The 27,351-nt window shown below is 42.8% G+C and overlaps 1 protein-coding gene across 4 annotated transcripts in view; it reads left to right on the top strand.

Annotated features, from left to right (window-relative positions):
• The window catches only part of LOC127599144 (semaphorin-4B-like), a 59,065-nt gene extending 31,789 nt beyond the window's left edge, over window positions 1-27,276 (top strand). For all 4 annotated transcript variants that reach the window (XM_052062845.1, XM_052062847.1, XM_052062846.1 and 1 more), the window contains 13 exons: window positions 7,670-7,830; window positions 8,191-8,253; window positions 9,487-9,585; window positions 11,238-11,349; window positions 11,658-11,774; window positions 12,716-12,873; window positions 18,268-18,449; window positions 19,388-19,538; window positions 19,610-19,820; window positions 20,266-20,381; window positions 21,791-21,948; window positions 22,283-22,374; window positions 23,400-27,276. In XM_052062845.1, coding sequence (XP_051918805.1) covers window positions 7,670-7,830; window positions 8,191-8,253; window positions 9,487-9,585; window positions 11,238-11,349; window positions 11,658-11,774; window positions 12,716-12,873; window positions 18,268-18,449; window positions 19,388-19,538; window positions 19,610-19,820; window positions 20,266-20,381; window positions 21,791-21,948; window positions 22,283-22,374; window positions 23,400-24,172 — 2,393 coding nt within the window. In that variant the 3' untranslated portion in view covers window positions 24,173-27,276. The remainder of the gene's footprint in view (window positions 1-7,669; window positions 7,831-8,190; window positions 8,254-9,486; window positions 9,586-11,237; window positions 11,350-11,657; window positions 11,775-12,715; window positions 12,874-18,267; window positions 18,450-19,387; window positions 19,539-19,609; window positions 19,821-20,265; window positions 20,382-21,790; window positions 21,949-22,282; window positions 22,375-23,399) is intronic.
• Window positions 27,277-27,351: the final 75 nt, after the last annotated feature.

The following is a 27,351-nucleotide window of genomic DNA, read 5'->3' as shown; positions in this document are numbered from 1 at the left end:
TGACCCACTCGATCAGATCTGTGCAAAGTCAAGGTAGAAGTAAGACAGTCGTTTGACTTGTGCACTGAATTGTCATACTTGTGAGGACAAACGACTTATTGGTACATGAACCTAAAGATGGATGTCTAGCATAGTGAATAAATGCATGCTCAACAAATGCCCATACATACATGGTGATTACAGACGCTAAAATGCTACTCAAAACCATACCTGTACTTGAACATTTCATAATTCCATTAAAAAGAGTCGCACAACAAAAATGTCTTTTGTATAGATTTTTTTTGTTTTGTTTTTTGTTTTGGGTTTTTTTTAAACCACCTGAGCGAAATTAGCATTCTGCCATCCTGGTCGTCATCAGAAAGAACTGATCCCGCAGTTGCATTGGCCCTATCGACATCGCGGTGTGTGTGTGTGTGTGTGCGTGTGTGTGTGTGTGTGTGTGTAGTATGGCGACAGGAAATGAGTGGTGGCGGCGGTGCGGCTCGGTCAGCGTTAAAAGCTTCCAGCTGTTTTAGGAGCGCGTGCGCAAAACCATCAGCATGCGACGCTCAGAACAGCCCTGACCGCTCGCCCGCTTGCTCGGCTCACTTTGCGGTACGTGTGCAACCAGAGCGGCAGACTACTGCACAACTCATCATTACAATACACACGCACACACACACACACACACACACACACACACACACACACACACACACACACACACACACACGCATAGTGGGTCTGTATGCTGCGTTGGCACTTAGGCCGTAATCACATGGCTGCTTCCAGGGAGTGCACTTAGCAAGCCATCTGCAGGAATGTGCAACTCACTTCGATGGCCAATGTTCAAATAAAGTCAAAAGTCAAAAGTATTGGGACGGATGGCAAGTGTATTTTCAAGCAGTGACGATGGAAGTTCTTCCCTGTGCAGCAATGACAACATCCACTCTTCCGAGCAGACATTCTCAATGTGTCTTTTCCATTCAATGAACATAAAAAAAACGACAAAAGGTGTTTTTGCGGCTAAAACGGAGGAACTTAAAATTCTATCATGCTCTCTCGAACTGAGCCATATAACCAAATTGAGGCATTACATTTTACAATGAACCGTACTGTGGCGACCCTTTGTAATGTCCACTAACAACCCAGACTAATCTCAGTTCCTCCCTAGCTATGACAGCTTTGCTCTCAGGCGAGAAGTATCACTTCAACATACAGTGTTACCTCTACTTACGAACGTCTCTTCATACGAGATTTTCAAGTTACGAAACGTCTCAACAGGAAAACATTGGCTTTTGTTACGAAGGAAATTACGATTCAGAATTAAGGTGCCCAGTAAACGTATGCTTAGTTATTAGCTTTTTAAAAATCTTTTTATTTTTACGACTGGGCGCTTTCAAAGTCAACTGCATTCTTTGCTGCCAGTTTAAGTACCGGTAATTCAATCATCACCTCATTGAGTCGCTGGTCTTTGGTTACCATGACAACCCCCTTGTATATGCCTCCTATTTCTCATCTGTCCGTCAACAGCGTCCTTCGCGCCAATAGGCACCTCCTTTTCTCTGACATTCTTTCACACAACATGGCATCCGGTGGCTTTCCTTGCATGTATACAAGTTTTGGGGCTTCCCCTCCAACGCCTCGATGTCAGGCCTGCGCCGACACGTCTATTTATTTTTATTTTATTTTTTTCTTGTGTTGCGACTGAGGGGGTTACATATTACATGTCGGGATAAGTCGCTCGCATGCCACAATGGTGAACAGATTCCACCTCGGGTAAACCCTCGAGCAGCGTGCCAGCAAATTGACACCTGAGCGATACCAATGACAGAGCTGCTGAGCACGATGTGAGTCTTGCTATGGTGTCTTCCTTGTGCATTGATTCCGCAGAAGGGATATCCCCAGTGCCTTATCCCTACTTGGGATTGATGCACAGTCCCAATGTGTTGTTTAGTGTGGCTTTTGCGGAATTGTGTTCATTATACGTTGTGTGTGCACATCACAGTGAGAGACAGCTGCACCACATAGATAACAAGCACGGCCTGGCGGGGCCTAATGCTCGCCGCATGTTGATGAAGCAACATAGGTGTCGCGCCGTGACAAGTGAATAGAATGGCGGGCAATTGATGCGGCTAAAACGGAGGAACTTAACGACATCAAGTACACGCATATAAATTTACTTCATTGTGGATGCATGGATTATAATTAGAGAGAAATTGGACACGTTTGGTAGACTTTAGGTAATAAAGCATGTTTTGGGGTAACTTTGTCACCTTATTAGGGTTTGCTGACAATGTCTTTATAGATCGGTAAAGCAATTCACCAAGCCCGTTACGATGAGGTATGACTTGATGCAAGTAACAAAACGTGCATTTTGGTCATTTTGTCACTGTATTAGGGTCTATCTGGAAGCAAATATTGTTTGAAAGCTGTCATCGAGGTCTTGAATATGCGGTATGACTTGGTGGGGTTTACCGCAGATTGATTTGAGACTTTATTAGGTGTCCCTAATGGTGACTTTTAAAAGCCAATAAAACTTGCTTTTTGATACGTTTGTCATTTCATGACTATTTAAATAGCACATCTGGAAAGAGCTTCCTCAGCAACGGCTTTTCGACAAGGAAATTCTTGATGTGGTTTGTTGCAAAATAATTTGTGACCTAATGATGACTTTTTAATATATCCATCCATCCATCACGGGGGGTGCTGGAGCCTATCCCAGCTGTCTTCGAGCAGTAGGCGGGGGACACCCGGAATCGGTTGCCAGCCAATCGCAGGGCACACAGAGACCAACAGCCATCCGCGCTCACACTCACAACTAGGGACAATCTAGAGTGTTCAATCAGCCTGCCATGAATGTTTTTGGAATGTGGGAGGAAACCAGAGTACACGGAGAAAACCCGCACAGGCACGGGGAGAACATGCAAACTCCGCACAGGAAGGCCAGAGCCGGGATCGAACCCGCGACCTCTGCAATGTGAGGTCGACACGATATCACCGGATGACCGAGCCGCCCTTTATGACGTAATACGAAACATATTTCTTTGCTAATGTTGTCCTCATGTTCGGCTTTAGTACTAAATCTAAAAAGCTGTCATCGAGCCCTTTATTATGACGCGCGACTTGATGTGATTTGTTGAAAATGAATATTGACATTTGGCGCTGCTCTCGAAGGTCAGAAGCAATCTTCTATCGGTTGAATGACCGACTGATAAAAATTCAGATCGATATGTTTTCTTTGCTTTTTTTTCCAAGCTTCGATCGTCCATCAAAACTAAGCGACATCATATTTATAAGGGGAAAAAAATGTGAATACACAAGATGCTTTGAGACCGTGCAGGTGTACCTAATCAAGTGTCCAAAGCTGCAGCTCACTGCCTCGTGCTGCTTTCGCCAATGTGAGCCATGTTTACAATCAGCCCTCGTCGGAACCATTAGCAGTCCCACCCTTGGCAGTTCTCACCGATACAGAACATCTGGAATGCAATGCGCAGATTCATGTGCGTGACTGTTCTTTGTTTGCAAACTGGCGGCGGCGCATGATTTCTGTTCACCGGAGCTCCGCTACGATTCGATCCAAGAGGCCCGCACCTACTGAAAAACGCAGTTAATTCCGCAAAAATGTGGCGTTCGTACCGATTTTGTTTTCGGCTTTATGTCTAACATCTGCTTCACTTTATGGTGTTACATGCCTTTTGGGGAGGTTTCCGCGGATGGCGTCTTTAGTAAGGCTTGCATTAAAAATGCGTTGTATGGATTGTCATGCGTGCAAAGTTGATGGGTAACGCAGGATTTATCAAAATTGAGCAAAATTGAACACTATTTGACGCAAGATGATAGATGCCTGTTATGAATACTTTTGCCTGTTGCTATTCAAGATGATATAATTTACATATTTACTGCAGTCACATTTGGAGGGTCGGTCGCCATTCCATTACGGGAGTTGAAATGAGACCGTCTATCTCATGCTCACTGTGGAGCAGCTGCGCTTTTTACATGCCGAGTTAGATGACTTGCTCCTGGCGTTCTTAATTTATTGATGGCGGGTTTTCCTGAATGAAGAGGCCGCTGGAATTTAATTTAACTCGATTGACTGCGAACTTCCACAGTATGGACAAAAGTCTTGGGACAGTACACAAAGCAAGCAAAAACCAAACTCGGATGCCGCTCTAAAAATACTGTCAGATTTTCTTACAAATAATCATCTGGCTGAATGGACAAAACTTCCCACGGACACCCTACAAGAGCTTCTTGGAAGAGCAAAGGACGGCGGGTCAATGTTTCCCCCCCCTCCATCTCACTATGTGCAGCTGTGATGGCCGATCGAGACTGGGTCCACAGTCAGCGTTGTCTCTTGGCAACGTATGGCTAATTGTACACATTGGAACCAGCAGTATTGATGATGAGTGTGGCAATGAGCAGAGGTGAAGAGCTGTGTTTGGCAGGCCGCTGATGAAACAAGAGGCAGATGGATGGATCATGGATACAGTATGTGCACTCTTGGTGGGGAGGTTTGCCCTCTCTCTCTCTCTCTCTCTCTCTCTCTCTCTCTCTCTCTCTCTGTCTCTGTCTCTGTCTGTCTCCCTCTCTCTCCAACCACAAATAACCTCTTCAAGACACAGTTTAGGTTTGCGCAGCACAAGTGTCATGTTTTTTTTTTTTTCGCATGACCTCTTAATGTGACCCCAACTACCGTCTGAAACGATGGCCATTCCTCACAAACTGCTACTTTCAGGAGTTTGCCCTCCTCTGGTTTTATGCGATTGTCTCTCGCGGTGATGTGTGTCAGGGTGTTAATGTGTGACAGGGAAGATGTTTTTTTTTGTTTTTTTTTCTTCAGTGAATGACCAGAAGAACCCAGGGGACACAGGCTTGCTATGAGGAAAGGTGGTGATTAAAGTGATTAATATTTTACGGTGATAAATTGTATTTATTTTTCTTGTATTAGGATTTGTACATTCTTTCCAGATTAGGTTTTTTAAAAATCTGATTTTAAGTCCTTTAAGTTTCTTATCATAGATTCTTTATCTCATTTGGACAGTGCTTAATATTTTTTAGAGTACGGTATTTTTATTTTCTTTTTTTTACTCTCAATTATTTTCTTCACTCATTAAATATGTTCAATGTCTTCAAACAAAAGTTTGAAACAAACCACTTAGTGTTCTCAATGACCCGCTCATGACAACAGGAAAACATAAAATCTTTTCTTTTTTTTTTAAATATTATACATTGCATCCACGCCTATTGACTTTAACGACAGACTTTTTCTCTACATTGACTCCAGATGTTGCAGGATATTCAACAAAGTGAGGGCTTTTCCTCTGGAAAAGTCCTTGAAATGTGATGTTTTAGACAAGATGAGTCCTGTGCAGCTGGCTCTCTCTCTCCTAAGCAGGAAGACCTGATTTTCATGCCAAAGTGCTTTGAGTGTGAGTTGAAGTGCAGCAAATATTCGTGTTTACGAGCTGTTTATCTTATTTGGACAAGCAGCATTTGGGCTTTCGGCCTCACGGGCAATTTCAACTATGTTTACAACGAGAAGCAATAGGGAAACATTGACCAAAAATCCATAAAGCGAACCGCTTGTATTACAGAGGAAAAAGCTTTCTCAAAGATAGAATCAAGTACGATTGAAACATCTCATCTCTACTTAAATTGGTCTGGTGTGCCCCTTTTGTTCAGAGTCATAATTTAGTTGTGGAAAGAAGTCGATTGCGGTAATCTTGGCGCCATATCCATGGCGCTTGATGTAGTTTGTGTCATTTTGTGTGTTTTTTTTTAATTATTATTTTACGACAGTTCTCTGTAACCTTTATATACAACTTAAAAGTTTTATCGGCTCATTCAAGGTCTTTGCCGTAGATGTTAAAGTATGTTGGGTCAGCGGGGAATCAGCATGTTGCTTCTCGCTCACTGCCGCTCACATTTCTGTTTTTGTTCCCCGATCACCTCCCCCCTCCCCTCCCCTCACTCGAGTCGATCTTTTTCAAACTGTCAGGTATTGTCTTTGTCGAGGCAGGAACCTCATTGACTTTGAATGGCATCAGATCTCAAATTCTTCATGTTCGGCCGATTTCACCTCTCAACCGCTGACAATTTGTCAACCAAAATTTTCTTTTCGCCAAAGCAACAGACCCGATGAATGTCATCAATCCAAAGCGATGAAAGTAGCTGGCATCAAAAGTCTTTATTAGTCCATATTTTTTCTTTTCTGCCTGCCAAGTATGTGGTGGAGTGTGTCAGCATGCTTATCACAGAGGAAGGTGTGAGCAAACGTCATATTAATGCTACAATTGCAAGCTCAAATTCCACATTGCTGGCTGATGTAGGTTGCATTAGCTGCCATGAGTTGGCTTCAGATGCTTCGAAACAAAGCTTGGCAAACGTTTTTCCGCCGGAGGAGTTTTCGAGCGTTAGCCTCATTGGGCTGTCTGACTGTAGCAATGACGCGCAGTCCAACAATTATTTGTGCAAGGCAGCAAACACAGCCACAGGCCCCAAATAATGTTGTCAGGATTATGAATGTTAAAGGAAATTTTTTTCTTCCAAATTAAGAATGTTCCAAGATATACTAACCATTTAGGCACCATTTTCTTAAAAAATAGTCACTTTTGATATCACTATTTCAAAAGGATGTAGCTTGAATATGGTAAAGATATTATAAATGTTGATATTTTGGCACATAAAGGGTTAATATCTTGTCAAAGTATCCCAAGGATAAATAATTATAGAACACTGCCAATTTCTTGGCTTGCTGACATCATCAGTCTTTTTGGGGCTGTCTATTGCAAGTTAGCCAAACCATATCTCGCCCTATCGCCAGTCTAATATTTAGTCCAACTTTCTCTACCATAACGACTGAAGGCAGATCCTGAGCTTTAAGACCACCGAGGCTTCACAGGCTGCCTCTTGTGATCTCCCCATCAAGTGCATGCATGACAGTGGGCTGGATCTTGTGCGTTCCTCATGGAGGAATTAATCTCGCCGTGTCTTTTTGGTCCCTCTCCTCTTCTGTGTCTGGGCTTGCTTTCGTATTGCCAGCAAATGTGTACTTCTGCTCCTTACTTGTTTCTACGCGTGGAACCAAATTCAAGAATAAATTAAAAAAACGGCATGCATCAGTACAATACATTTTTTTCAGAGCACCGCTGCCACCTACTGTAGTGGATGTGAAATGACGCTTTATTCTCGTGAAGGAAAAAAAAACATGGGGATCACCCGAGCCCAAGTATTTCAGAAGGACCGGTCTAACTGACAAATCTTTGGTTACCTTTTGGCATTCACATAATATAAGGGGCCCAAAGCCTCGGGGTTTGACAGTATAAACCAGCTGCCCATCACTTGAAGAGACTCTGGATATTCCTTCCACCCGAGCTGATCACGTAATGGGTGAAGACAACTTCTGTTATGTAATGGTGGCGTGGAAGTGCAAAACTGCTCATTTACAGACACACTTTCAGAAATAGGACGATCATTCTTAGTTTATATTTTTTGATTTCACAGTTCCTCATATATTCTAAAGACCATAAGAGTGGTGCATACGAGCCAATTTTTCAATGTGCCCTTGAATAAATGATCTGCCGTTTAACTGACCGCCTGAGTGATTTTCACATTATCGAGCTGAACCTGAGCTTCTTCGTAATACAGTATTTTTAATAACAATGCCGTTCGCATTCGTCTCCCGCAGATGTGAAGGAGAGATCGGCCAAGAGGTTTTCTGCCGAGGGCGTCTTCAATTACACATCGCTGCTGCTTAGCCAGGAGGACGACATGCTGTACGTGGGGGCCCGGGAGGCGCTGTTTGCCCTCAGCCTCTCCGACATCAGCAGGATTAAGCTGCAGAAAAATGTGAGTGTGTCACTGTGCCAGACACTCGAGCACATGCAACATATTGCTGTTGAAGTCAAATAGTCCCCCTTGCCCCACAGAAAATCATGCAAATAGAATTCCATTTTTAGAAATATACATTTTGTATAGAATATGAATGATATTTTTGGCATGTACGTTCGTATGGATAGTTTTCAATGTATTTTTATTCCGTACTGTCGCAGAATTCTCAACATCAGGTGGGTGTGGCAGACCGAGATGCTATTCTCTTGAACAGCAACATACAAAAGTTCACCGTATGAATTTTTCAAAGCACATGTTTCTGGGGGGTTTTTTTCTTCTTTTTTTAATGATTTATTCTGACGTTTTTATGGCCTTCAGCTAACTTGGGCTACGCCGCTTGGAAAGAGAGAAGAGTGCAGCTTCAAAGGGAAGAACCTCAAGGTGAGATGCGCCGGTTCTACCATATTTCAGCTCAAAATCAGCTGCCGTAACCCTGAACCGGATGATTATTGGAGAAAGTATGCAGGTGGATGTGTTGGAATGTGACCCTCGGCATTATAGTGATTCACATGTGACTGTTGTTAAGATTGGCAACAAATGGACCACTGGTGGTGTAGTAGTTTTCATAGCTGAATGCAGAATGTCAGTCAGTCTCGGGTTCTGACCACCTGATGCCCTCAATCAGCTCGTTTAACCCTGAACATGATAAGCAGTATCAAACTGGTTGAGTTCGTAATCGCCCAGTCGTTGGATCAGAGGTAGCGTTGTGGTTCAAATTGGGGCCGACGACATTGGATCGATATTGCCCCCCCCAAAAATAAATAAATTGGGCAATTCATTTCTGATTCTTTTTTCCCTTTATTTTTTAAACACATGAATACATTTCAACATAAAACAGATATAATAATGACATTCAAACAACCACACTCACTCCCCCCCAAAGTATTGTAAAACATTCAAACGTTCTGCCTATTATTAATATATTTGTTGTTGCAAGTGTTAACGGAGCACCCAAATTGTCTTTTTTTTTTTTTCTAAATTGATCAGGCCCTCAATCGATGAGTGGAGTTTTACTCTTACAGAAATCATCAAATTGGCATTGGCCGAAAAAAATGCATATCAGTTGGGCCCTAATTCGCAAAGTTGACTGCTGTGCAGATTGGAAGTAAGTCCAGGGTGTCAACTTTCTTTTCGTCCACCGTTCACATTGAAGGTAAAATGCATTACTGTACATGCATTTTGAGCGTGTTGCAACATGCTTAATTTGATACTTTTAATACAGCCTTTTGGAGTGTTCAATTACCTTCAACTATTCTGTTTTCAATCATCAGGTGTGCATTTGGAAATTCCCCCTTTTTTCCCCCCCATGTGTGTATGTGCTCCCTTGTTGTCATAACAGCTGTTGCATCCTCAGGTGACATGGCCTGCTACTGTACGTGCACTGCGCACGTCTCCTGTCGTTCTAACTACAGCCAGCCTGCAGCAGCTTTTCTCCCATTAGAATACTTTATTATCATTATTATTATTATTATTATTATTTTAATCCCCGGTACATTTTATCGTGAGCTTTAGTGTGTCATTTCAGATGTTTTTGTGTGTATGTGCAGAAGAGCTTTCAGGCTAGAAAAACATACTTCATGTTTTTTTTTTCCCCTCCCACCCTTTCTCAACTAGACTGATTGCTTCAATTACATCAAGATTCTGCTGCGTCTCAACAGCACGCACCTGTACGTGTGCGGCACCTACGCCTTCAGTCCAGTTTGCAGCTACATTGTAAGTCTTCAAGCATGTGTTTCACAACCAACCGTAGAATTACAGAATTTCCCCAAGTAGAACATGATACTGTTGACTTTCAAGTTGTTCATGTGTCAAAGTCAAATTTCGCACGGGAAATAATGTCAAGTGAGTGAATTGGTAAAGGAGGGAAACGAATGGCAACATAAAAGCTTTCTCAACCATATACTGTAGGTGAGGTTCGAGGTAACATTTTAACACCCTAACTGTCATGTAAGTGGAGAAATAAGTTAACCAATATGTAATTAAAAACTTAGTGAAACTAAAATAAATTAATACCACTTACACCTTACAACTAAATGAACTTAGTAGTAAAAGGGGGTGGGGTGGGGTTAAATGGTATCTACCTGCTATTTTTGTTAGCATCTGCATGATAAATGGTGACATCTCCCCCCAAAAAATAACAAAAAGCCAAAGAAAAAGTTAGGCACGCTGAGCAGGCTTCTCAAAGAACAACGCTATTGCGATGAAGTCTGAGATGACGCATGAAGAGGTTTTGTTCGCCTTTTGGGGCATGTTTTCCAGAAAATCAGAAATTCCACTGTACAGTATTATCTATTTTGATTTTTGAAGCTTTTTTCCCCCTCCCCTCCATTGCCATCTAAGCGTGAAAGGACCCTGCTGAGGCAATTTATCCAGACAAGCCAACAGGGGGGAACTAGATTGTGTGTGTGCGTGCGTACGTGCACGCATGCCTGCGTGTGTGCGGCTTCCATTGGTAGACATGTTTTTCTAACAGAGGAGCACGTCAAGAGTGGACGGGAGAGCAACAGTGGGGTGACATTAACGTCAGCTCTGTAAACTTTACCCGCTTTTGACGTCAAAAAAGTCGAACCATAACACAAGACCTCTTGTACTGAGAAGGACGGAGGTGAACGCTCTTTATGTTGACATAGTGCAGGACGGTCTGTCACATGGATCGCGTGTTTATTTTTATAGCTCTTCTTTTAACAGGCAGACATGATTTGGACCGATAGTCAGGACGTTGAACTCATACAAAGGATTTATGTTCCATGGTTCCAGGGGCTCAGTTTGCTCTCAACTGGTACTATTGGGATTTGTGTCATGTCAACTTGAAGAGAGAAAAAAAAATCCCATGGAAACAGATATCGGAACCAAGACTCTTCCAAATGTGGGAAAAAAATCATATATATACAGTATGTGTGTGTGTGTGTGTGTCAGCTTGACGTCACTGAAATCCAGTAAGGATACTAAACATCTACTTAAAAAAATGCGTCTGGCTCCATATGATTTTATGTAATGCAACCATTGAGTAAACTCAACACACCATTGATTTCAGTAGGCCAGAGTGGAGACATGCACCAATACTCAGTTTTCATTCTCATTAATTCAATTACAAATGGCTTTGCGGTTTTTTTGGGGGGGGGGAAACCTGAAGGAAAACAGATGTTTTATCAGCGCATGCTTACAAAGCAAATCATTAAGGCTCATGTGGCAGATCGAAGAGCATAATGCTCACAATTTAAACCATACGTGTAGTAAATGACAACCTGTTTAGTCACCGTCCACACCGCCAGTAAGTCGCGCTCGCTTGTGTATATTAGCACTCGAGGCTACTGAGGTCATTGTTATTCGGATGACATCATCACACTGTGCCTGTCTGTCTGCAGAACACGTCCACGTTCACCCTGGCGAGGGATGATGTCGGTGAGGTGGCGATGGAGGATGGACGTAGCCGCTGCCCTTTTAATCCTGAATATAAATCCACTGCCATCATTGTCGGTACGCATTACGAAAATTACGAATGATCAGTGGTGGACTATGCATTGGCTTATTTAAAACCCTCATCCCCCAGTCCCCCTAACCCACTCACCACTGCCCCGAACCTCTTATCATTGCAAATGAGTATCTTCTGTTTGTGGTTCAGCTTTCTATAAATAATGGTCTGGTTATTAGCACTTTGCCTAATCCACCATTCAGACGTTGTCTTCGTCCTTAACGCAGGCGATTTATTTCTTTCTAATGGATTATGGCTGCCTTATTAGATCATCCATTTTCAACATATTACATTTTCTTTCTTTTTTTTTTAGATGGTGAGTTGTACACAGGCACAGTCAGCAACTTCCAGGGCAACGAGCCTGTCATTTATAAGAGTTTGGGCCAAGGAACGGCACTAAAGACGGAAAACTCTTTAAAATGGCTGCAAGGTAAAGTCTCCAGTCACCCTCAAATCACGCCACATACAAACTTGATTGTCGAGTATATTATATCTTAATAGCGTATCCGCCTCAAAGTGCATACGTCGTGGTTTCCGGGCTTCAGCTTTCCTGTGTGGAGTTTGCATGTTCAACTCGCGCCTGCTTACGTTTTCTCAAGGTACTCCGGTTACCCCCATCCGCCCCCAAAGAATGTGTGGTAGGTTATTTGAACACTCCAAATTGTGTGACTGTTAGTTTGAATGGTTGTTTGTTTGTGTGCCCTGCGATTGGCTTGCAACCACTTTACTGCGTACTGACCGTAAATGGCCGGGATAGGCTCCACCATGCCCACAACTACTGTGAGCCTCAGCGGTTCAGCTAATGGACGCATGGATTGATTATATTTCAATAAAATACAATGATTTTGTTTTGTGTAAAATCCGGTCCACTTGTACATTTGTATCACTTTAATTCAGTTCGATTTTGACCGAAGAGCAGCATTTTTTTTTTTAATTAACAAAGGCATCGACTTAGACTTGGGTGAAACAAGGCTTGTATTATCCATGATGTATCTGTCCAACTGAGCAGGTGAGCGTTCAGAAGTAGTGCTCATTAGCAGGGCGCGTGCAGAGAGGACAAGCTCCTCTTTAGATGGCTGACTTCTGTCAGTGGGCACACATGCTCTTGGTAAATACTTTGCCAAAGGACGCCGCGCGCTGTGCGCAATTAAGGCCTCTTTTGTATTTGGATCTGTCTGTAATTCATGCTGATGAGACATCTGAGTGCAATTACAGCCAGGGTTTAAGCTTCATCTTCTCTCCACCGGGGGTGACTTACTGTATTGTTACATGTTGCAACTAAAGCAATGTCATGGCGACTCCCCGTGTAGAAAGGCAAAACACAATGATCCTTTTTTTGGGGTGTTTGTTTTGCTCCATTTTTTCCAACAGATCCCATCTTCGTGGGCTCGGCTTACATAGAAGAGAGTCAGCCAATAGGGAACCCCGTGGGCGATGACGACAAGATTTACTTCTTCTTCAGCGAGGCGGGGAAGGAATTTGACTTCTTCGACAACACCATTGTGTCGAGGATCGCTCGCGTGTGCAAGGTAAGACGATACCTGGTCGGCTGCACACACACAAAAAAAAAAAACAGACGCAGCGGGCCTCCAGTTGCCTTTGTCTTTAAACGTGGGTAGAATTGCCACTCAGAGAGAGGTGGGACTCTCCCACGTTGGAACATGTATGAAACGTGATGGAAATAGTGTATCACTCACTTTTTTTTGTCACAGTAATGCAACATCCTTTTTTTGTTGTTTGATTAAATTTAGAAAAATATTTAGAATATACAGTACATTTAGAATATTTAGAGAAAAAAATACTTTTTTAAATAACTTTGAGTTACATTCCACTCGCAGCTTGTATTTTTATCTTCAGGGATTCACGATGACTTAGGTGATTTATTTTGGCTCACGGAGGAACTTGTGTCACATGATCCAAAGTAACTATTATTGATGTTTGGTTCCATTTGACCAATTGAACAGAGCCTGGGGAGGGTGGTGGTGGGGGGGGGGGGGGGGCTCAGGCACATGCTTTTAAAGACTCTTATTTACGTAAAACATTTGCAGCGTCCAAGAACTCCGCTTGGAATTTGACAAACATTCAGGGGGGGAGGAAGGGGGTGTGGGTGGCGGCGGGGGAGGGGTGGGGGATAGCATGAAATCTAAGCGACAGCTTAATGACTCACTCCTGCTTGGCGTTGACACTCGGCTGGCTCCTGGAGGTTGTGCCAATTAGTCTGCGTTTTGCGTATGGAAAGTGACTGTGAAAGTAACCCCAAACAAACTGTGTCTCTTTCCAGTCATCCTTTATTGCACTGGAGGCAGTGTATTGATTTGCTCCTTTATGATACCTTGAACCATCAATGCACCCCATTGTTATGCTGTTTTAGTATTTCATGCATGCATTGCTGTTTGTTATGATCGAAGCTTATCAGGTGTGTGTGTGTGTGTGTGTGTGTGTGTGTGTGTGTGTGTGTGTGTGTGTGTGTGTCATGCCCAGCGTTGGTTACCATCAAAATATATCCATTTTCTATTGCACTTACTCTTGCGCAGGCAGGGAGTAACATTAACCCCTTCAATGCACCAATAATGATAACCTGATAACATGATAAGCTATCCACCATAGTAACTGTTGTCCCTGAAAGGGTTAACACCTGCCAACCCGCCAAATGCAGGTAGATTTTATCCATTGAGGTTGACAGCACCAGGACCACTTTGGTGTGTTACTTTTCAAATCCAAAAACATGCTGACAAATCACAATTGATTCAATGATAAAACAACAACAATAACAACAAAAACGCAAAAGGCAAAACTTGTGAGACAGAACTTTCCTTACGTGGCAGCATGACCGTGATCCACGGGCATCTTAAAAGTAAGCAGGTTGCGGCCGATTCAGTTTCAACGAACGGGGGATATTCATCGGATTCACTGATTTGGCTAGAAAGTAGTTAATGACGTGCCTATGTGGTGGCCATGTTGGTGGGGGCAGCGTTGGGCAAGGTATGTAAACTGTAAATAAGTCATACTTTGCTCATTTCACAACCAATTTTCATGAGGTTTAGTTTTTTTTGGTCGACGATATAAGCCTGTGCTGATACACAACAGTTGAAAAGAGACACAAATTATCTTAGAAATGTAATGTTTTCAACCATTTAGCTTTTGTTAAGTATTAAAGCCTTTTCTTCTGCTCAGTTCTCGACGGGCGTGGCTAGCGGCGGAAACGTCATCTGCAACATTCTGATTTCTGATCAATGACAGCGTAATAAATTCGTATTTTCGAAGGCAAATTTAATTTGCGATTGGGACATGATTTTCTCATTGTTGGTGCGCAGAAATATATGATCACAGTATAAGATCAACTTAAACAATGCAGCATTTGGTAATTCAAGCAAAACAACGCTTTTGGCTTTCCTGGGGCAACGTAGTTTATTGGATGCACGCGTTCCATTCGCCGTGTTATGCACCAGGCTGTTGTCAATGTTTTTTTAAGAGTGTTTATTTAATCTTGGCAGACTCCCACCGAGCTCAGTGTGTGTGTTGTCAGATAAGGCGGGGCCATCTTTGGACATCTTTGAAAGTTTCCCGCCGTGTTTCTACTACCGCTTTGCTCTGCCTCGCCAAGTCATTCCGCTCGAGAGTTGGTGTTTTTCTTTTCCGACGTGTCCTCCTCCCTTTCTCCCACTCGGGCTGCCCTGTGTTTATTCAGGTGTGTACCCTGGATGAGGGGATGTGGAAAAGGTGGTGGATTACTCACTGGAGCATAGAACTGCTGCGCTTTATCAGTGATGGGAGAGAATGGTGATATTAAAAGATATCGTTATCGATGCAACAGCATTAGATATCGAAGCCTTGGAGTGGCCAGCCAATTGTGTTGTAACAAAAATGATTTTTATTACAACACAAAATCCCCGTCTAAACGGACAACAGAAAACGCTGGTCAAAAAGAGAACCAGGAAATAATTGTAACGAGGCAACAGAAAATGCTTGCGGAAAAAAACGGCAAGGAGAAAATTTAGGCAAAATACTATGATCGGCAATAGCAATGGCACGGCGTGGAATACTCCGGCAGTGAGTCGACTGCCGGAGCGCCTAAATATAACAGGTGCAATCACCGATAAATGGGTGGCAGGTGTGCAGGCGGTAAGCGAGAACGCCTGCCCCCTGCTGTCAAATACGGAACGTGACAGCCAGCATGGCCAGAGGGCACACAAGCATTGGAGACCATGGAAAGCTGTTGTTACAACATTTCAACATTTGGCTGCGTCGTTTGTTTTGTTCTGACAAAGAGTCAGAATCCAGTCGAGACTGGAAAGCGAGTGCCAACTACCTTCGAGAATGTGCATTATTTATGCGCTGATAGTGAATAATAAAGGACTCATTTTCCGAATCTGACTGACGCCCGCAAGACAATCGGGTGGCTAAACTCCATCCGTACAAATTTCAGGGTAAACTATGAAGGAAATGCATTTTGGATGTGATGAGCTTTGTGGGAAAGTGTCATTTTAATTTACAGTCTGTTTTTATCTGCTGACAAAAAGTGATTATTTTTATTAAAAATGTGCCGTTAATCAGGGGTTTGACCAATAATTGGACCTCATTTTTCTGTTGAATGGAGAAGTCAATTTCTCACTTCCCCTAATTCAATCATGTGTGATGAATGTGCAAGAAGACTGCTTCTAAAAGTTTGATTTCTATATTGATATTAATGATAATGAGCAAAAGAAAACGCCGTGCTTTCTCGTCAAGTCAATTTCTCTTGACGTACATTCCATTTATTAATTCATCCTGACATATTCCTATTTATTTATTTCGATCTTTCTGTTCTTCATATAATGACCAATGATGTCAATGCACTCTTAGTGTAACTTGACATGTTATACGTATACTGTTGCTGGCTGCTGTCGATATTTTGGTATATACCCACCGATAGAACTTTTACAGGTGAACTTAATGTGTCCTCATCATCAACTTTTGAATGCACGTGTCCAACTGTTTTAGTGTTTCAGTCTTGAAATTTCACCCCGAAAATATCTCTGCCATTTTTTCGAAGTAGTGTCGTTTTTCATGACCGTGTTTTCCGCACTAAAAGGCGCACCTAAAAGCCTTCCATTTTCTTAAAAGCTCACAGCGCGCCTTAAAATCCAATGCGCCTTGCGTATGGTCATTACGGTAATATTTCGACCCCAAAATGGCTCTTTGCTCGAGACATGCTGACAACGCAGAGTTCAAACGTAAGGCTTTTTTAAGGGTTACGCAGTTGAACACGGAAATAGAGCAGCTGCAAGAGAGGTCACCATGAACGAGTCAATGTTATAACTTGCTGTTGGTTAAGTCAACTGTGTCGCTGCTTTATTAAATAAGTTTTACTGACATCTAATTGTTCTGTTGGCATTTCCTTGTGCGTAACTCCATCTAGTGGATGCATTGTAGATTGCATCTTATAATGCGGCGCGCCCAATGTATGAAAAAAATTACAAAATAGGTCGTTCATTGAAGACGCACCTCATAATTCAGTGCGCCTTTTTCTGTGGAAAATGCGGCATTCTTATCTGTAGTCTCTGCCAAGATTTTGACGTATAATGTGAACTATTGATGTCCTAGAGGCATATTTTCCCTGTCAAGCTATCTGGGCGAGTTGCCTCCATGCAAAAGTACAATACAAGCATACTTAACAAGAGCAGTGGACAGCTGAGAGAGCTGGAATGCACGCGCCTCATTACTGTATGAGCAAAGGCTACTGTAGTGCAGCTTAATTGGCTCCCAGGCCCGCAGCAGTCCCGCCAGGCTTCACCTCCACACGCACCGAGATGATTGTTCATGTTTAAGAGCTTGCGGCGGGAGGGAATGTTCCACTTCTCACATGTTCTTACCTCCCCTGCGCTCTTGTAAGGGAGTTCAGGGTTATTGAGGCCCTGACGCTGCTGCAACCTGTCGTGAGATTTGGCTGTTTTTGGTTCCTCCTCCGCTCGAGCCACCTGGTTATTGGTTGTTTCTCTCTTCGCCGCATGTTGACAGTTTGGCTGATCATGACCAGGCTCCGAGGCCGTTCGAAGAGCGTTCGTGGGTGGATTCTTCCTGTCTTCCTTAAATCTCGGGGGAAAGCAGTGAGGCACGACCTTAAAAGCGTTCATTAATATCTCGGCTTTTGTTTACATTTGTGCTGCGTCCTCTCCTTCAAGAGGCAACGGCAAGAAAGCTGAAGTGTTTGTAGTTTGATTCATTTAAAGGAGACATACTTCTTACTTTTTATTCTTTTCAGAGGAAGTGGAGCCGCCTCGTTCACGGGTCACACACCTGTTTGCAAACAAACACAGTACCGCTCATCTTCTTACTGGCAGGGGTCATGTGTTTCAAAAAAACAACATTTCCCAAAAATAAGACAAACTATTGATGTTGCAAAAGAAAAGATAGAAGCTCTTGATGTTTCCCTTTGAATGGCATTCATGTGCTTTGTCGTCATCATCTGCACCCTGAGCATAACTATAAGTACGACATGGCCCTGGATGTTTTTAAGCATTGCTGATGATATTTAATGGTTGCCACTTCCATTGCCTTGATAGGACTCTCTATTGGTTCATCGGCTCGGTTTTGCATCCAAATGATGTGATTTGGATCCTCTGTCTTGTGTCGTACCGCCATATGTCTACAGTATCTTCTGCAACTTTCATATTCGAAACCCGGCAGCAACCTTAAAAGACCAAAGAAGCAACTGCATCTGTCGTCGAGCACGTAACAGAATGACTGCTTCCAGTGAGCATCAAACACCTCTGCGAGGAATTCGTCTGGTTCTACCACACCAAACTCGCGCACGTCGAGAATAGAGACACGCTGCTTTGTGCACTGACGACAGGAAAGGGCATCCCCCAAACAGTTCCCGTGGAAACATAAAATTGTCCAAAATGGCCGGCAGTTGTTAATTATGTGTTCACGCTTGTTTCCAGGGAGACAGAGGTGGTGAGCGTGTGCTGCAGAAGAAGTGGACCACCTTCCTGAAGGCTCAGCTCCTGTGTTCCCTGCCCGATGACGGTTTCCCTTTCAACATCATCCAGGACATGTTTGTCTTGAAGCCCATGGGAGACAGCTGGGAGAGCACCGTCTTCTACGGCGTTTTCACATCACAGTGGTAAGAGACTTAAGACAGGATAAAGTATTATGAGCTTGGCTGTTTGAAAAAAATAATAAAATACTGTATACTCTGCATGGGTGTTACAAAACATTCTCTAAAAAAAGCACACAGAATACTCTCAACATCTAAAAAACGTCAAAGAAAAGATCTCCTAATTTTGTTTGAAAAGTTCTCATCCAATTTAATTCACATTTTAAATCCTTATCCAGTTTCGTAAAAAATGTTGAATGCGTTTGTTGCAATGTATTCAGAGATAAACTCACTCTTTGCATCGCTGAATTTGTTAAAAGTGGTAGTTACATTATTTTTTAATTGCAAATTCAATTGATAATTTAGTTACAAATTACAGTATGAGTAAAATGAAACTGGAATTGAATGGGATGAATATTAGAATATGAAATAAAATAAAAAGTTTATTTATTTTATTTCATATTTCAAAAGTTTATTTTTTTAAAACTATAAAAATGTTTTCAATAATTTTATTTTATTTTATTTTTTGCTTGGAGAGAGTGGAGTTTGGTGGTTTGGTGTGGGAGGCCCAGTCGACATTTTTTGTAAAAAATATTTATTGGCCCTGTATACCCACTTAATCAATTTTTGTGTGTGTGTGTTAATTTTTTTTCAATGCACTTTTAATAGGCTTCAGTTATTTACACATTGTTGTTATATGCAGGCCGGCGCAATCCCTATCCTCCACGAATAGTGGAGATCCTCTGCACAACTATAAACTGCACAAGTGTTGTTTATTCATCATATTGCGCATTTCAGAATTCAGGGACAAACTTGAACATGGCACAGAGGTCCGAGTATCATTATCCAGAACAAAAAGCACAAACAACTGACCACTTTTTTTTCTCCCCCATCTCATGTACAACGCAACTTCGTCAAGACACTACTCATGCGGCAACACCATTTAAGCTTGTAACTGTTGGCAGGTACAAAGGCGCGTCGGGCAGCTCAGCAGTTTGTGCCTTCACCATGGCACAGGTGGAACGGGCCTTCAGTGGGCGCTACAGGCAGGTCAACAGGGAGACCCAGCAGTGGTACACGTACAACCACGCTGCACCAGAACCACGACCCGGAGCGGTGAGTTGCATCCTCTCTTTTTGGATAAATGTGTATTTAATTATCCACCTCTTGTTTCCCGTCCCCCACAGTGTGTGACCAACCACGCCAGGCAAATGGGAATCCAGTCGTCCTTGCACATGCCTGATAAGGTGCTCAACTTTGTAAAGGATCATTTCCTGATGGACAGCGTGATCCGCAGCGCCCCCTTGCTGCTGAAACGCAGCGTGCGCTACACGCAGATTGCCGTTCACAAGATCCAGGGCATGGAGAGGGCCTACGACGTGCTCTTCATCGGAACAGGTTGAACAAAAAAAAAATAAAACACAAACCACATGGGAATTTGTGAGGACTATTCCAAACGGTGGCTAAATGTTGATCCATTTTGAACTGTGTTATTTTTACAATTCAAAGTAGCTGCCTTAATTTAAGAACATGTCGGTGGGATGCCTTTGTCAAACTAACCTAAGGATCAAGAATTCGCACACCATATATTTTAGTCTTGCTAAAAATTAGCCCTGTCTCGTTCAACAAAACTGAATGCATCTCTGCATTCTTTTTTTGACCGTGACACGATAGCAGGAGTGTTAAATGCGGTGTTCTCCATCCAACAAAGTTAATCATGCATCGGGGAGAGAAACTTGGTGTGGGCGATGATAGATATAGATATATATGTTCCCAAAAGTCCATAGTTTACCATGTGGTGGGTTTCAAACCTGCAACCTTTTGTTTTTTCTGTTGTGCCCAGATGACGGAAAGCTGCACAAGGCCATCAACACCAACGACAAGATGCACATCATCGAAGAGATGGTTCTGTTTGCTGACCCGCAGCCCGTGCAACACATCGAACTGGACCCTCAGAGAGTAACTACACCTTACAGAACTTTTTCGATGATAATTTGTTAAAGTCAGAAAGAAAAACGGCATGAGAGCTAAATTTACCATGCTGCCCGAAGACATCCCCTCCCCTCTGGGGCCATCTTGCCGCGTTTTCTTAAGAGTTATTTGGCCATCTGGAGCAGAGTTTATGATCCTCGCTGGCGTTTTAGCCGCAGCTCAATTTCATTACCTTCCTTTCTTTATGACATAATGGCCTCTCCCGCAGGCCAAAATGGACTCTTATCACAAGATTATGTCATTCTAATAAAGCCAGAGCTACTTTCCCATGTTTTCTGGCCGATGAAAGACAAACAAGATTCTGTCATGTTTGTTTAATATACCACTGGGAAGGACAGCCTTAATATAGACTCCATAGAGTGCACGTCATAGCTGGTAAAATGAGTTGAGGACAATATTGCGTGTATGCGTGGTCACCCACAATTTAACTACCCTACTGGCGCCAAGCAGGAGAACATCTGGACAGATTTTGTGCTCTATTTACTTAAATTGTTTTTAACTATGTAATTGTTTGGGCGTGAGGCCGCGTGGAGGTATGGCGTTTAAGCATGACCGCCCTGCGGTTCTACAACTCTGGGTTGTAATATCAGTTTGGATCATTAGTGGAGTTAGCATGTTTTGCATGTGCTTTTGTGCACTCCCCCACCCCAATTTTTTTATTTTTTTTAATGAATGAAAGTAGGCTATGAGTTCCATTTCAAGTTTCTCAACGGACTTTTTATGCACACAAAACATACAGCAATATTTCAGTTAAGCACTTTGAAAAGTAAGAAAAGAACAAATCTCATCACATTTAAATTTTGAGTAAGTTGATTGTTATGAAAACATGCACAAAATGAGTTCCTAAACTTCATGTTGGTTTCTTGTTCAGTAGTTTTGTGTCGTCTTTGAAGTGTAATTTCTATGCAAGAGAGCCCTTTGCGCTGGGGTGGTGGGGGTGGATACAGCATGTGGTTATTTTGTTGTTTGCTTCAATCACTTTGTTGTTGGGTTCGGACAATGGATTTTTTACACATGAATTGAAAACTGAAATACATTAAGAGCATGTGTTTTGCACGTCTTTTGTCCATAGTTGAAATCGCATTTTTCTCATGTATCTTGTAAGAAAATTCATGGTCCATTGTGGACTGCACTGATGAAAAATTAGGAACCCCTCCCAGCTTTTAAGTTTGCCCATTTCTGCTCTAAATTACCTCTAGGTGTGAATAAGAAAAGTTGTCAGTCTAGATGGATCATGTAATTGGTTGAGAACCAGACCAGAGTCGACTGGGAAAGCCGATACAAAATGGAAGGAATTGATGTGTGTTTGTGATTTTACAAAAAGTGGATAGTTTTGATGCATACCAACATACGCGTTTGGTTCCTCCCTTGTGCAGGGCCTTCTGTTTGTGTCGTCATACTCTGGCCTGGTGGAGGTACCCGTGGCCAATTGCTCCAACTACCCGAGCTGCGGCGAGTGTGTCCTGTCCAGAGACCCTTACTGCGCCTGGACCGGACGCCTTTGTCGGGACGTTAGGATGGCACCGCCTGACAGGTAGGGTGGTAATGTCGGAACCGCAAACATTCTCTACGCGCTCCAAATTGTTATAACACAATGTGCTGTGCAATACTTTGAATAAAATAGAGCATGAATAAAACACAGCACCATAACACAGTGTGCCACTCAGGATGAATGCAGCCCATTCCAAGGCAATGGAACCTCCAATTTGTTCAGATTTTGAAACCTTTTTTGTCTCTCCATTAGAAATCAGGGATCACTGTGATCATGCCATTAATGACAGACTTGCGCTAGATGGAAGTGCATCTGCACACAAAATGTCACTTAAACAGCAGCTGTGGGTGTTTTTGTGTGTCATGTCCTGTCTCAGCCACTGGCAGCAAGATGTGGAGGAGGCTGACACATCGGCAATTTGTAATAGGACGCTCTCAGGCCCGAGATCTGCCCGACCAGCAACTGCCCGTGAGTGTTTTTGTTTGTTGTTTTTTTAGCAAGTGACATTTTGCAACAAAAACACACATACTGCAAAAACGACATATTGATGTTGTGGCTTGTACTCTGAAGCAAACAAGTGGATTGTTAACACTTTTAAATGTATGCTTGTTTAATTTCATATAAAATCCTTCATTGCGCAAAGCATCATATTTAAGTTACAAATGTTTACTAAAGTGTTTTATTTGTTTTTTAAATGTAAAAAAAAACAATGGTAAAAAATCTCTGTTTTTGGCTGAGCATTCCTAATATCCAAGTGGTCCCTTTTTTCCTTTATTATGCTGTAGAACAGGGGTGTCAAACTCATTTTGGAGTTCCACTCAAACTAATATTAATTGTACACAACAAATTGACGGATTTCTAGTTTTGAAATCAGTCAACTCAACTGTTTGTTTCTTGTTTGTTGAATTAATTTTCAAGTAAGTGTAAAATACAAAATGATTGCATTGAAATCTTAATGATATTTCTTGCACAGGACAATTTGACATTTCGGTACAGATTTTAGCAAGGCCCGTCGAAGTTGAGACACATTATCTGCTTTCGTGGGCCACATAAAATGACATGGCGGGCCGGATCTGGCCTCGGGGCCTTAGGTTTGACACCTTTGTTGTAGAATTATGTAATCGCTAATATTTACTAGTAATTTCCATTTATTTCATTCTGGAAAGATGATTTGAGATGCATGTGTTTTGAGTTACGGCATGGTTACAGAATGAATTAAACTCGTATCTCAAGTATAAGTATATAGTAAAATGTAAAGATTTTATTTTAAACACAAAATGTTCTGATGAAATGAAACAAATGTTTTTTAAACCCTTTACTCGGGAATTAATATAACATCGATCAAAGAAATCTATTATTAAAGTTTTATTAGTCTAGAATTGCACCGAGGGCAGGATTAAATGCGCCTGAGGGCCGAATTTGGTAAAATTCCCCACATTTATTTACACCACGACACACAAATTTATTGTCGTTTGTGTGCACTCTTGGGACAGGTGGGTCCCGTTGCCAGCTTATCACAATTCCTCCCAACACATTCCGGGTGTTGCCCTGCAAGCTGCGCTCCAACCTGGCCCGGAGGAAGTGGCGTTACAGCGACGGCGCCAGTCAGTCCCTGTACGCCACGCCCGAGGGCAGCCTAGTGGTGGTGGCGCAGGCCGACAAGATGGAGACCTACGAGTGCTGGTCGGAGGAGGAGAGCTTCCGCCAGCTGCTGGCCAACTACTGCGTGAGAGCGGAACCGCGGCAGGAGAGCGCCACGGCGGCGGTGGGCCACTCGCGCACGCCGCACGTGAGGCTCGAGGAGGTCATGATCCTTCCTGGCGAGTCTCGCTCGGAGCAGATCCACACAAAGACCTACTGGAACGAGCTCATTGTGGTGTGCGCGCTGCTCGCCTTCTCCCTCGTTGTCTTCTCCTTGTTCGTCATCTACCGCAACCGCGACCACATGAAGTCCATGCTCAAGCAGGGCGAGCGCGCCAGTATGCAGCAGAAGAAGCCCAGGATAGCCAGCAAGCCCACGGAGAGCCTGCCGCTCAACGGCAACACCATCCCCGTGTCCACATCGGACCACAAGGGCTACCAGACGCTCAACGACAACTACATCTGCAGCACGCCCACCAGGGAGTCCTCGCCGGAGAGCAAGAGCTTCTCCGACGCTTCCGACGGCCGGCCGCTCAACGTCAAGGAGAGCCACGTGGAGTACTCGCCCACTTGTCCCCGGCCCAGAGTGCGGTTAGGCTCGGAGATTAAAGACTCCATCGTGTGAGACCATCACTGGCGGCTTTTTATTTTGCTCCTTGTCTTTGCTTTCCAGCTGCACGTGGGATGGGAAGAGCAGCTCCAGCAAGGATTGAGGACTTGGCAGCTGCTCTCCACTAGTTTTAGTCATTTCCTCATGTCCACTAATTGCATCCAATATGCGTGCACAGAGCGGCAAAGCAAGACACAAGACGCTCGCTCAGCATTTATGTCTTCAAGTCAATTGTCCTTAGACGTCTACTGCCCCCGGCCACACAAGAGCCACCAAATTCAGGTTCAAGAATGACAACAACAAAAAAGCATTCTCACAAACAGTGTGTGGATGATGACCGACGATGAGACTGTAAGACATCGTATCAAATCAAAGGCATGGTGACATGGGCAGCAAACAAGCTGACGTGTACCTTCCTGAATGTATGGCCAGAACAGAGGATTCCATTCATGCCACGGAACGTCGGATGGCGAGCGTCAACGCGGAATCGTACAGGTACTACGATGAGTATGAAATATGGGAGAATGAAGCGGGGGTACATGCACACTGATCTCATTTTTCCTCCCTTGATCCAAGCCAGGAAAGACCTCCTTTTTTGAGAAGCCACTGAACGATTAGCCTGAGCGATTAGCCTGCGGTGTCTTTTCAGGAAACAAAAACCGTAAATGTTTCACCTTTTCAATTCTTTACGAGTTTATGCAATTGTTTATCTTGTGGTGAACACTGAGATGGGTCAATCCACTGGCTCCGTGATTGTGACAACAAGAGCCAATGAGAAAGCTCGCTGATGCTGATGCTAATGCTAATGCTGGAGCTGGTGCCTGACACAAATAGAGGAGCAAATGGTCATGTTGAGTCTTTGGAGAACTTGTCTGAGACATCATCCTACACTATTAACATGACAAGGAAACAAGTAGAAGAGTTATCAACCACAATATACTCTATAGTGACCAGACCCTTGGGCTGTGTTCGGAATCATTCGCTAATTTCCCTACTCCCAAATAACAGTAAAGGAATTTCTATATGATGGACGACAGTGAATATGAACCATATTCCTATAATATAAACTCCACACTGGAAGGCCCAGAAGTGAAAATAATTTTTGGAACACCACTGGGGCTTTTGACGTCAATTGCTGTTGCATAATTAGCCAGTTAGCCAGCCATTGGCCAAAATTTTTTTCATTGGTGGAAAGCCCTCACGATACGTTTGAACAGCACAATAAAACAACCATCTCTATTGTGGCTAGCCTGATTCCGAACACAGCCTCAACCAGTCCTCTATTTCTTCGTTGTATTTTTTTCTGGTCTTGTTAGGTGCCCCGTGGCACCATTAGGCCTTTCACAGTTCAGCCTTGGCACTGTGACAGACATTGTTAACGTGTGGAGAGTGTGCTGTGAGGATCATCTTGAGTAATACTCTACATGGAGATGAGGAGGAACACACTTTTGGATTTTCTTGTCATGTGTAAAAGTCGGTACGTGTATACCCCGCTTTACTTAACAGAAAGCCAAGGAGTTTAAAAAATAAATACATAAAAAAAAATCTTCAGGGTCGCACTGAACCATCCTATGTTCTGTGCCAAAAAAAAAAGCAATTAACTTGCAATAGTGCCATTGTGTTGTGATGACCTCTCCCACCTTCATTTTAGGATTGCAAAGAGCACACAGAGGCTTTTGGTAAAGGCACTCAAGTACATTGTGTTCAGTGGAGTTTTTATACGAATAAAAAAAAACAGTTGGTTGCAGACCACTTAGGTAGACACAAACCAGCAAATCTACACGGCCCTCCCTTACTCTCTGCTTCTCTTACTACAACAATGTATTCAACTGTGTAGACCACAAAAAAAGTCTAAACTAAAATAGAATCTGTTAGCTAGCAGGTACAGTAATTTTCAAAAATCAGGATTGTTTTTCCTGGTCACGTCACATGTTTTTTTATGGTCACTTGTTGCTATAGCCAGGACCTAAAAATGAGCCCAGTGAAAAAGCCTGAATTCCGGTTCCTGACGCCTCTTCATGTCCTTTACTCCACATTAGGTCACCATTGAATGTGACTGCCATATTGGTCCTATATATCCAAATTTTGATCCAATTAAAATGTTATATTTCATTAGTTTTTGAATTTAAAAAATGCTGTTTATCAGTCAGTGACAACAAATGAGTTGCAGCAGCCATTCACGGAAAAGGATGGGGAGATATGGCAGAAAACAGGAAGTCATCAGACGCATACTGAGGACCTGTTTCCAGAATCTTGAGTTTATTCACAATTTAGTCACTTCTGAGTATGAAATATTAAATTAGCCTTCTGCTGGATTCAGTTTGGCACTGTCATAGGTCAAAGAAAACCCCGCATCTTCAAATTTTTGATTAGCTTTACTCCCAGAAATATTTTATTTCCATGTTCGTGTTTCGGATACTGACCTACCGCAAAGAAAGGACAGGGAAAGTTGGCAGAATACGGAAGGTTAGTCTTATATAGATGAGATTATGAAACTAGTCTTTTTACATTTGTTTGTTTGTTGCAATCCTAATTTTTCTTTCTTGCATGTTCATGTTTTGGATCATTTATATTCACTTGGAATTTTGGAAAGACTCAGCTGCCCTGCATAAAGCAGAGAACATGAGATCAGTCAAATGGGAAATACTAAAGATCAAGTCGTTCTTATTATTTATTTATTTTTTTGATGGGAGACCATCTGAATGTTCTGAACTCCTGCTTTCTGCCATCGCCGTCTTGAGCAGAATAACCCCGTGATTGGACTTTAGCGCAGATGGAGCTCAACCTCCCCATAGTTGACATCATGTTCCACTAGCACATCCTTTTTAGAAAGCAAATTTTAAAAATGTATCAACTTTCTTATCGATTAATAGTTCGATTATTTTGCCAAAACCTACTTTGACGAATGTAATACAGTAGTTTGAGGGGTGGATGTAAAGATGATCTCAATATGAGCCCCCCTGACCCCCACTCCAGGTTTCTGCATGCACATCCCCCATCATCATTGGAGTCCATGTGAAAGCACAAATAATCAAAGGTGTTTGTACAGAATGACATATTAAAATGCAACTACTGAGAAAATAATAATACAGGGACCATCGTGAACATTCTGTGTACACTATTGAGACTTAAGACTTTTCCCAAAGATGTAAGAAGCTCATAGATAATAACATCACTAACTCCATACAATGTCT

The sequence above is a fragment of the Hippocampus zosterae genome, chromosome 4 (assembly GCF_025434085.1).
Source record: "Hippocampus zosterae strain Florida chromosome 4, ASM2543408v3, whole genome shotgun sequence".
NCBI lineage: Eukaryota > Metazoa > Chordata > Actinopteri > Syngnathiformes > Syngnathidae > Hippocampus > Hippocampus zosterae.
This window is presented reverse-complemented; position numbering and strand designations above follow the sequence as displayed.